General features: G+C 29.7%; 1 protein-coding gene across 20 annotated transcripts in view; it reads right to left on the bottom strand.

Moving 5' to 3' along the window:
* Positions 1-12,311, bottom strand: part of shot (dystonin-like protein short stop) — a 173,119-nt gene that overhangs the window by 111,941 nt on the left and 48,867 nt on the right. For 8 of the 20 annotated variants that reach the window (XM_070649600.1, XM_070649602.1, XM_070649608.1 and 5 more), the window contains exons 1-2: positions 9,687-10,023; positions 4,493-4,993 (exon numbers count right to left, since the gene is read on the bottom strand). The exons of 7 other annotated variants lie outside the window; for them this stretch is intronic. In XM_070649600.1, the coding sequence (XP_070505701.1) occupies positions 4,493-4,751 (259 nt within the window). In that variant the 5' untranslated portion in view covers positions 4,752-4,993; positions 9,687-10,023. Of the gene's footprint in view, positions 1-4,492; positions 4,994-9,686; positions 10,026-12,311 lie in introns of those variants that run through there. 5 more of the 20 variants (XM_070649598.1, XM_070649604.1, XM_070649607.1 and 2 more) reach the window with 2 other exon arrangements.

Raw genomic sequence — 12,311 nt, 5'->3', positions numbered from 1 at the left:
TTATTTCCATTATAAATTCACTCCGATTTCTTTAAAATTTGAATTGAAAAAAAGCAAGGAATTCAAAAAGTTATTGAAAATGCTAAATTTGAAGCTTCAGATAGAGCCACTTTAATTCCCATACCGACGATAAATTTTACAAGAATTCCCCTTCATTAAATTTTACATTTAAGAATGTTATCGAAGGTAGCAAACTGAGCAGTCTACCTGATTCCAACTGGAATATTCTCTCTCTTGATATTATAATTCTCACAAGAATCCAACATGATCATTTAAGCATTGTTGCCAATTTTCACTATTATTATCACCCATTATGACATGTGAAGTCATTTGGTCTAAACTGCACACGGAAAATATTCCTTTATTTTACATACATAAAAAAACTCGTTTTTAGTTCCACAATGCTCGCGTGGACATAGACAGATGTTAATAGCTTATTATGAATGAAGAACAAAATAAAAAATATTCAAATTATTGCAAATAGCGTGGAACGATGGAGGAAGGACATGAATGTACATTGTCGATGTAGGTCTATGTCAGGAAAAGGGAAATGAAGCGAGAGAGTTGCCGCTTTTTTTTTCAATGATATTGTGCCTACATGAACTTGCTGACAACCAGTATGCATGTACTTCCTGTAAAGTTTCGATGAAAATAATAGCCATTGTTGGATATGCTGCAACAATGAGACAGATTAATGAGTAGTCAGAACTGCATATTCATCTGAATTCCTTTATGCTAATAATATGCTTAATAGCTGATGATTTCATATTCATTTAATCGATGCCAACATGAATAATTATGACAGGTGAAAAATTACCCGGAGATCGAAAGGTGCGAGTGAAATTGTGACTCATTTTAAAGGCTTAACAACAAAAAAATTCCCGTACTTCTGATGAATTGGTAATGTTATTCATGATCTGTAATATGCATGTGTGACTTTATGCTGTAAATATTGAACTGTAGTGTCTTTTCCGGAATCTTAAAATTCTCTCAAAAGTAACACCTTAGTCATTTATTCAGGTATTAGTCATAAAGCATATCTCCAAGTAAAAATGCAAATTAGATTAATTAGCAAATTCTCTTGTTTCTTAAATAAAAGCTTAAAGTTAAAGCAACTGTTTAGCATTTGATCATTTTAGTGAAAACTTATTTAAATATTTGTTTATGAGTAAATTAGCTATTCATTTGATAATGAGTAAAATTAGCGAATATTGTTGGAAATTTAAAGTTTATCATTAGAATTTAAACAGTATTTGTGGTTTGGGATGAGAGGAACTAGTTTGTGTGGATAACTTAGTTATTTGTACGGAGCAGTATGGAGTTTGAGTTCGATTAAAATTCTGACAATTCTTGGGTTGTCACATTTATCTAGAAGAGGTGTATGGAATCGGACGGAACATTCTGCGAAAATTAACCCATCAGGTCTATGCGCCTCTGCTTCAATAATGCGATTTGCCATACAATTAGTCAAAAGAAGCTTGTCCATATATGACCAGAGCTAGAGAAAGACTCGAATTTTGTATGAAAATGTTCAGAACGATGCTTCATTTAAGGTTCTAAAGAGAGGGAAGTAGACTACTCCATATCACAGCCCATGTGGGACTCGAATCCACAACCAAAGGTTTCCAGTCACATAGTCCTATCATTGAGCTTGCGATGGTTCTTAGGGAAAAGTGGCAATAAGCACACTTAAGCCTTCTTTCTCGATTCAGAGCTCACTATACAGTTCTTATCGTTTTATTAGACCACATCCAACAAAAAAAGTCGATTCTACATGAAATTCATGCTCTGGTATCGAAGTCTGCATCAGACATGTCTTAAACAATACATAAGCAAAGGCATGTCCAATAGTTTTTGCCTTAAGTAGTGCCTTTGTCTGGGTATTGTCTTTGGTTAAGCAAACCCACATGAAAGTAAACTAGTTTATTTTTGCCTTAGGAATACCTAAACAAAGACAAAAGCTACCATTATACAGCTAGGTCTGACAACTCTAGTATGAACAAAAGACACCTAGTACCAACCCTGAATCTACGGTTTTTACTCTAAAAACTCCAAAAAATGATCATCATTTAAAAATAAACAACTTTAAAATAAAAATTTATGCAACATCACATATTCTTCTTCCATAATATCCACATTGTGTAGTATTCTCAATATGTGTACATTGTATTAAACCATTTGTGCTAAATTTTGCGAGTGAAAAAAAAGACTTTACAGTTTCATGCGAATGAAAATATTGCTAATATGTTGAGATTTCCTCTAACAGCAGGTTATTGGAGGAATTAAATTCTCAATGTAATCAAACAAAACTGTTATTTTATCCAACTATCGGCCATAGCATGTAGTAAGTCATCAAAAAAATTTGTGATATTTGATATTGTATTGTACGGATTATTAATAAGTGACTGAATGACATAATCGATATATTTGGGATGAAATGTGTCATGTCGCTTGCTTTGGAAGTGATCCATGAAAGTTATGGGTGGCATACATTATCAGATCTGTGAATATTGAGTGGGGTAAGTGAAAATTGAATTTTTGGATTGAAGTCATTTGACTCCTCGTAACTTTATGAATGAAATGTCTTTTAATTTCTAGCCTGGAGTGCTTAATGGCTTCATTTTTTGGAGAAATTTTGAGTGGGATGAACCAGTAAGTGATTTGAAAATGTAAAGGAATTTGAGTTTCATGTCAAATTTCACAAATGTAGCTGATTATCTAAATTTGAGCATGTTTTGAGATTGGAACTTGAAATTTAAACTTGGTGACTACATATTCAATATGTAGAGCAATAGATCCATGTACGATCCAGCCACAAAATCAACATTAAGGAATCTCAAACAGATCCAGTCAAAATCATTTCAATTTCCTCAAAAATGGAAGCTAATCAACCTGAACTCTCTAATAATCAGTATCATGACATCCCGTTACCCAAAAATCCAATCGATCTAGCCAACAATCAAGTAAATACTTCATCATAATCACATTTATTGCCAAAAAAATATAAATCTCCTCTGCGGTAGGTTATGGAGAAAAAACTCTGTGTCATCATAAACAAGCAAATGTCAACAGAATGAGTTAAAAGGTTTTGAAAATATTTTAAAAAACTTCATATCAAGTGCTTGGTGGAAGAGAAACACTTTCATAATCATTTTTGGGGTCATTTGGATGTGATGTTGAGGTTAAGGAAGAATAAAAAGGAAGTCTAGGAAATGAAACAAAATTGTTCTTTACAGTCAGCAAAGTAAATAAATAAGTCTGATGAAATTTTAGGGACTGTAGATGAAATTTTATTTTTTAGACTTTTGGGAACTTCTTTAAATAGCACAAGTCAGTTAATCCATCGAAAATTTGGTCAATAGTGTTTGTGACTATGCCTTAATTCCTAATTTGATTTGAATTCGACACCATGTCAAAGTCGCACCGGCTTGCTACCTAATTTTGGATTGATTAATCGACTGGTCCTATTCGAGTTTAAAAACATTTAAAGTTTTATGTTCTGAGTAATATTCAGTCAAGAGCTGCAATCTTCCATTTCTCGAGTTGTAGAATCATAAGCTTACAGTTAGACTCTGTTCCTGGTTTTGTCACTCTGATCAAATGCAGATATACTTCTTCATCTGTGTCTCATTATTGATGTATATTTGATCTGCTTCTAATTTTAATGTCAATCCTCAGAAACAGAACTCAGTCGAAAGATACAAGCCTGTATATCTATCTATAACCTTACAGGCTTGAAAGATACATGCCTGTGCTTTAGATTTGCAGACCTGTAATTTTGGAATTTATCTTAATTCTGACGATTGATACTAAAATTAGAAGTAGATCAATAAGACGTCAATAAGTAGATACAAACGAGAAGGTACGGCTGGTATGTAAATCAAGTAAATGACAAAACTAGAAACATAACAAGATTGAAGGTCTTTGCCATAGTAGTAGGTGTAATTGTCAATAGCTATTTTGTACCTTTTAAAAGACCTTTTAAAGAGACCTCACTTACAACCGTCCCCAAGAAAAGAGTCAAAATCTTAATTTAATTCCTCCATTTCTTGTGTCTCTTTATGGATAATAATAATCATGTTATGAACACTCAACAAAATAAAAAATCTTATTATTTTCAATCCATCAGCATGAGAAAGAAACAAAACAAAATTTGTTAAATTTCACAAAAAGGCAGCTCATAAAAAAGAAGTCTTCATCATCACCGAATCTGATTGTTAAAAGACTTACTTTTTTTTTGTAAGAAAAATTTCCGGTGAAACATTCATCAAAAAAATCAGAGATTAACAACAACAACTAAAAAGAAGAAATGTTAAGACTCAGTTTTGCTTTTGTTGTCTAAACAGGTAGAATGAAAGCAACAAAAGTAAATCCACACACAGCATTATGTACGAGTATGCACACGCATCATGCAACTCTAATATCCACACACTAACTGACATACCCAATTTATCGGTGTTTTCAACAAAATATTCCCATATGCTCATGCTACCTTTAAATTGTGTAAGTGCATCCTCATATCCGCCTTGCGGTGTTGACTCATGCTGCTGCTGTTGATGTTGATATGATGCATGAGCTTTTGATCGTTTTGGTGGCGTTGCATAATTATCATTTCCATTTCCATTAGTTGAATAATGACTATTTTCACGTGAATGAGAGTGACCGCGTGGCGAGCCTTTTACGGGACCATCGTAAAGTGCCTCACGTGGATCAAATCCCAAGCGATCTTTATAATATGACTGATGTGACATAATGGATTGACTGGATTTTTTTTTTCACTTCTTTTGTTCTTTTTTTTGATTTTTTTTCACTTCACATAAAAATTAATTTTTTTATTTTTTGTGTCTTTATTTCACAAAAATGGCACATGAATTTAGCAGTGTCTATTCACAATAATTACTATTTATTCTGGACTCTTATTCGTAATAGTAATAATAACAACACAGTAACGATGATGCGGAATCCTCAGGTGCTAATCACTCCTCTTCTTTCCCTATTTTTTATATGTATATACCTTCTTATTACTAATGTTGTTGACTGGTAAAGTGTTGTTGTTGCCTTTTACACTTTGCCGCCTTTCATTTACTCATTCAAGTAGACTCTTTCATTTTCATGCTGGTAAAAATTATTATTTTTTTTTTCTCGCATGTATGAAAAAATAAAATATTCATAATAAATTCTTGGCAGTGAAGACGATGAAGAAGCAACAGAGAGAGAAATGATTTAAATTTTTAATTTTTTTTATTTTTTTGCAACGTCAACAAAGGAATTTTTAATGTTTGCTCAGCATATTTTAACGAGTTCATTCAGTTTTTTTTTTTTTTTGAGATGTGGAGTATGCTGTAGGGCTTGTGACTTTGTAATTTATGTCAGTAGTGAAGAAAGAGATGGGAATTTTTTGATCAAATTGTTGAATTTAATTTTAATTTGAACTGACAAGATTTGAATTTTGAGAAATCGTTAAAATTGGAGTGTTTAAACCCAATCAAATATGAATTTTAAGAAATTTGCAAATTTTGATATTTTAGAAATCGTAAAAGTGAATCTTGAAAAAAATTTAAAAATTTATTTTTGAAAATGTTAAAGTTTAAATTTTGAAAAATTATTAAATTTTGGAATTTAGAATTTTTGTAAATTGTTAAAAAAATGATGAAAAATCGTTGAATATTAGATTTTTAGAAAATATTGAAATTGAATTTTTAAAAATCTGTATAATTTGATTTTTACAGGTCGTAATTTAAGTTTTAAAGAACCGTTAAATTTTGAATTTTAAAAGACTTTGACATTTGAATTTTCAGAAACAATTTAAAATTAGATTTTAAAAACCCATAAATTTATATCTAAAGAAAATTGTGTAAATTGAATTTTTAAAATCAGGTAAATTTGAATTTTTAGAAACTTTTAAATTTAAATTTTGATAAATTGTTAAAGTTTGGATTTTTAAAAATCTTTGAAAATGAAATTTTGAAGATTTAATGAACTTTTAAATTCAACTAAAAATTTGAATTTTGAAAATTAAGTTTTTAAATTTTTTAAATTAGAATATAAATTGAAATCCAAAAAGAACAATGAAGTTTTAGTTTCAAAATTTGTTAAAATTCTGAATTTTTGAAAACCGTTAGATTTAAATTATAGGGCTTAGTCGTTCGAAAATTCAGTGTCAGAAATGTGATGTAATTGGCTTTTATCTCTTTTCCTGGATATTTTGTGTAATATTTAAATAGTCTATCCTGTATAGTTCTAAAAAACGAACATTTTGATTTATAATATGTTAAATAAAACACTATAATTAAGCCGAAATTTGAAAAACAAACTCGATTTCTGACACTGAAAATTTGTTACTTAATCTGAATTTTTGGACAAAAATGCTTGTAATTTTATGAATAATGAGTTCTAAGGAATAAAAATTAGTCGTACTTGTTCATTTTTCAATGCTCTATAATGCAAAATATCAAAAGTTAGTCAAAAACTGGTTTAAAGTAGTTAAATTAATGATTTTTTGTAAAAACGGTAAGAAAATTTTGAATTTTTCCATACAAATTTTTCTGTGTTTACAACAACAAAAATATTCACAAAAATTCGAAAAAAATTAAAATTAATAGCTTAATTTGTTAATTAATGAGCTGGAATAGAACTAGAGGCTGTATTTATGTTACCTTTTTGTATTTTGATACTCAGATTATTTAACAGAAGTCGTTACTTAAACTTTTGAGTGATTTTAAAAAATGGAACTGTTTTTTCGTCTAAGCCCTATAGTAATTTTAAAATTCTTTAAAATTTGATTTTTAAAAATTGTTTAATTATAGAATTTACAAAGAAATTTTAATTCAAAAACAAATTTTCTCAACTCTTAATCCCAAAAAACCCGTCACAAACCCACCTAGAACCCCAACATCAACCACTAATACATCACTCTATAAATAAGTTAACAAATGTCAAAACTATTTTTATTTCGCATCGCATAAAACTATATAAAGAAAATAGAGAGCATATCATGTCAAGGGCAGATTATCTATCCAAATATGTTCATCATAAATAGTCGCATTAGATAAATATCAAAATAGACGTAAAGGCAGTGAATTGATGATGAGAATGTTCATATATATTACAACAGTATGCTTCCATTCTTGGAATTGAAATATGATGTCAAAGTGAATAATCTTTTTCAAGTTTGTAGCTTGTGATGAGACTCAATTGAGTATTTTAAAAGGCTTGTAATAGTTTAGACGATAATCATGTTTGATCTTTAAATTACGATCAAATTCATGACTTTAATATTGCCAAAATAAATAAATATTTGACACTACTTATGACATGTATTAAATAACAGCTAAAATCTTTCTCAAAAAACTGTCAAAAAGAATGAGAAAGGAATGGAACAAAAAAATATTTCAGATGAAACAGCAGGCGAGGATGAAGAAAATGCGATGAAGCGCCAGTAAAGAAGAAAAAGATTTTTTTGAAATTTATTATTTTTGGATGTTAAATTTTTTATTAAAATTAATTTGAATTGAATTTATGAAATTAAATTGAAATTTTTGACAAAAATTTAAAATTTAAAATTTAAAAAATGTAAAATTGTTATTACAGATGATCCGAAAATTCCTTGAAGATTCATTTTTGGGATTTGAACCAACATTATTTCTGAATTAACATAAAATTCTATTCATCAATTTCTATTAATTTAAAGTAACTATTGCAATATCAAATCTTAAATCAAGATATATAGATGTGTTCATACAAAAAGTTGGTCGTTTTTAACGTTCAAAAATTTGAAATTTTTGTAAACACTAACACTATGAAAGAAAATTTGTAAAATTTACAAAAATTTGATTTGCAAAATTTTCTACTTTTAAATGAGTTTAGTTAGTACAGAAGCATTGTAAATGCTTTATTATATGCTAATCTAACTGACTAAAGCTCAAAAATAATGCATCTTTTTATATTTGTTTGAAAATTTTTGAATTTAATTTTACAATATTTTTCAAATGTTATTGTTTACATTAGTATACGAAATTCCGTATGGTCGAGTATGGTCGAGTATACTTTGTATGTACACATCTATATATCTTGTCTTAAATGTAAAATAATTCAAAAAACTAAACAAAACTACTTAAAAATTCATAATTCTCAATTGACATCATTTAAGAACCATCCCGAACCATAAAACCTCATCATCAATCCTCCCCAAAAATGCACCAAAACTCAATACCTGAGCTAGTCTTTGTCTACACACAACTTAATAACCTCAACACAAAATCTCTCTCTAATCTGTCTAGATCACCTTCAGACCTTGAGATGAATATGTCAAAAATCACGTTCGTTTAATGAGCAGTGATGGAACAAAAACTTATAAGAATTAAGTGGATTTATAAATGAGAAAATTGCCTCATCATAAAATTTAATTCCTTTTTTTTTGAGAATCGTACACGAAATTTTTAAATTTTTTTTAACGGTCAATCAAATTCACTTTAAAGGCACTGCAGCTCTTGGAATTAATTTCGCATTTCTGTTTTAATTCATAATTGAGCGAAAAATTGAGGGACTCTAATGATGAAATTGCTTCTTTTTCTCGGTGGTCTTCACAATTTATAATATTTTAATCCATAATAAATAAATTTTTTGGCTTCCACGAAAGGCAACAAGGCAACAACAACACAACACTCGACAACACGATGACGCTATGCACTTCTTAATAATTGAGTGACTTGAGTCATCAATCAAAATTAAATAATCCCTTGGATGTGAATGAAGTTTTTGGAAATTTTTTAATTTATTTTTGTGGATGACTTTGGACGATTTTTATGATAATTGAATATTTTTATGGGTATTGATGTGAATTTGGGAGTTTGTGGATGTTTAAAATATGGTTTGGCTTAGAGTCGCAAGCCTGCAGTTTAGGGCTGTAATTTATAGTTCAACCAAGGCTGCAGGTTTGCAATTTTGACTGTAAGTTTGCTATTTTGGACAAACTTAAGTTTTAAATTAATTTGAATGAAATTTTAAAGAATCTTAACTAAAAATTGGAAATTTAAATGAATCTAGATGCTTCTTAACAAAATATTTGATTTTTTGATGAATCTGGATGAGATTCTTGATAAAAAAAATTGGAAATTTGATGAATATGGATAAGATTCTTGATAAAAACTAGAATTCTAGATGAATCTTGATGAGATACTCAATGAAAAATTCGATATTATAATTGAAATTGAATTTTTATTAATTTTTTTGCACATTTTTATTGAATATTGAAGTAATAATTGCACTAAGCTTAATACTATGCATTTCCAAGCGACACAAAATAGGTGGAGGAGTTCAAATGTAGTCCAGATGAATTCCAAACGGACTCCAAGCACCATATGGCTTCTAAATAGAGCCTTATGTCACTCAGGGTCTTATAACTGAGACTAGACATCTCACAAAAACATCTGTTGCAATATATTGCAATTTAAATCCACAAACTAAACTAAAATCACTTAAAAATTTTGAGGTTAAACTTCAATATTCAGTGCAAATTCCAATTATTCTTAAAATATTCTTTCATAATGAGAGTTAGGCCAGAGTATACGATTCAAACTAGTATACAAAATCACAGCAACACCCACATTAATATTCATTATCAATATAATCGTAAATACGGTCATAGCTTTCATAATTAAATCACAAGAATGATGCATTATATTCACTTCAAAATTCACCAATTCCTCAACCGACAAAAACGTCATCACCGAGTGACTGACTGTTACTTTATTGTTTACTTTTAAAGTCACCCTGACGCGATGTAAACTTTTTTATTTTTTTTCTTCTTTTTCACTTTTGTCGTCTTTAATTAACTTTTAATTGTTATAAGAAAGACGAAAATGTTCTTGTTCTTTTCGTACTTAAAAGTTAAAGAATTTGAACATTCAAATTCAAAACCACTTTAAAGTTTTTATTTCTCTTCAAACTGCAGCTGACTAATAGCTGCGTTGAAAAAAACACAAAAAAACTATAACTTTTTTAATGATCACGATCTGTTCGATTCGAAGCTCAATAGGGGACTAAAGTGTTTTGTCTGTCTTCATTCGCTCTCAACTTTACAAAAAAAAAAGTTAAAAAAAACTACTTTAATGGAAGTAAAGAAAAAAAAAGAGACTTTTACTCATAAATGGAAGTGTTTTGTGTAAGAAGATCGCGATCTACGGTTGTGTGTGACTGCCCACATATAAAACTTTATAAAAATTGAGAGACTTTCTTATAAGAAATAAAAATAAGAAAACATTGAAATTAAAACAGGTTTTTTTAACACGAACACATGTGAAATCAGATGTGAGGCACACTTCTGGACTCTCAGTTTCGGAATTCTCTCTCATTTTAAAGTTTATGAACATATTTACAGGTGTGTTGAATAACAAACAATGACGTCATTGTAAACATTCTGAAACTTGTGACTCCTTCAGATCACAAAGTTTATTTTACACCCACGATTCCATGATTATTCTACATGAGTTCCGATCTACCTTAATAATTGCTACCAGATGACTTCTTTAACACACATATACATGCATAGTGTGCCACCTTATGTCTTATGCGTGGGATATTTTCAATGAAAATTGTATTTTTGATGATCATTTCTTAATTATGAATCAACGCACACGAAGAAGGACATAAATGGAATACTTTTTAAGGCTCTGTGACTTTCTTTCCAATTTCAACTTAAAGCAAATCAAGAAGAACAAATTTAAAAGCGACCTGACTGTCTGGAGATTCATTCAAAAAGAAATTAATCACAATTGCCGTCATGGCTAATTTCAGAAAGAAAGAGAAGGAAAAAATAAGAAGCATCCAGACATATTGTCAGTGGTAGCTGTCCTTAAATGGTTCATTACAGACTGTTTTTTCAATGATTTTTTTATTATTGTTGTTATCGCCTCTTCAATTACAAATTTCACTGTTGCTGAAAAGCTGGTTTTGTCTTCTTTATTTTTAGATATTGGATGTGTTTACTTTTGGATTGTCTCTTTTTTGTTGTTGACGGTATGAGATGAAAATGACGTAATTTTATGAAACAATTGTGGTTCATTTTGTCTAGTTTTGTAAATAAATATTGGTAATTGAAGTATTGGTGATAATTTATGCATAAAAAATGAGTGGATTGATGCAAATATTATTGCTGAGGAAGGCGTGAAATCTAGAAGTTTGTGGAATTTGCGAATATTGTCAATAGTCAATGACTTCTGGTATCTTTTTGTCACATTCTCAAATATTTCAATATCCAAAATCTTAAAAAGTCAATTAACAGCTTTTTAGATTTCAAAATTTGAAAAATTCAAAAAACAACAACAAAATTTTGATTTTTTCTCACTTCGAAAAGTTTTTTCAATTTTTCTCGAAAATTATGATAAGTTTCTTAAAAATAACAACCTTTTATGGGTACCTAAGATGGCAAAGACTTAATGACAACAATTTGACAGCATTTAACATTAAAATCAACAAATTATTTCAAAAAATCATTATTTTTGCAGGTTAGTTTTAGAAATTAAGCATAATTTCTTATCAATCAAGCTAACATTGCCCCAAAACATCAAATTATCATTAAATCCTTTCCATAAAATACCTATCACGTCAATTTCTATTCAAAAAGGTATTTCCCATTTGACAGATTGATTCCAATCTGATTCATACTCATTTCTATCACAATCCCCCTACTACACATCCGTGTCATTACAGTAATAATTTATCAAACAACAAAATGCGTCCAGAAACCTCCATCAATAATGTTATCATTCACACTACTGTCTTTGCAATTTCATTAATTTCAAATGAAAATAAAACGACAGCACCAGGGAAAATAAAGAAGCAAGAAATATATGTTGTCGGTGTCACATTGAATGTCAACAAATTGTCTCCATTTTCTCGCTTCGTATATTAAAATATAAAAAAAAAATTTATTTCGTACTCTCTTTGTTTTTTTTTGCTTTCTTGATGTGCTAAATATATGACAGGACATCAACTTCATGTCTAAGTACACAAAATATTTTATGCGATGATGATGATGATGACACTATATGCAGTGGTGGGCAACCTGTGTGATGCGGTATTTTTGGAAGAGTCATGAACAGTGTGGCATGTGCGGTCTCAGTCTAGGCTATATTAAGGTGTGTCTTGAGAAATAAAAGGTTGTGCACCACTGGAACAATTCGATGGACAATTTATGTGCCACCATGAACTATATTTCATGAATCGTATACCGTGTGCAGTCTCGGTCGAGGCTTACTATCAAAGTGTACCTCGAGAAATAGAAGGTTATCCACCACTGGAACCATTCGATT

This window comes from Chironomus tepperi, unplaced genomic scaffold (assembly GCF_022539635.2).
Source record: "Chironomus tepperi strain 1889 unplaced genomic scaffold, CSIRO-AGI_Ctep_v1 contig_427, whole genome shotgun sequence".
NCBI lineage: Eukaryota > Metazoa > Arthropoda > Insecta > Diptera > Chironomidae > Chironomus > Chironomus tepperi.
The sequence above is the reverse complement of the archived record's forward strand: the minus strand, read 5'-3'. Positions and strand labels throughout refer to the sequence as shown.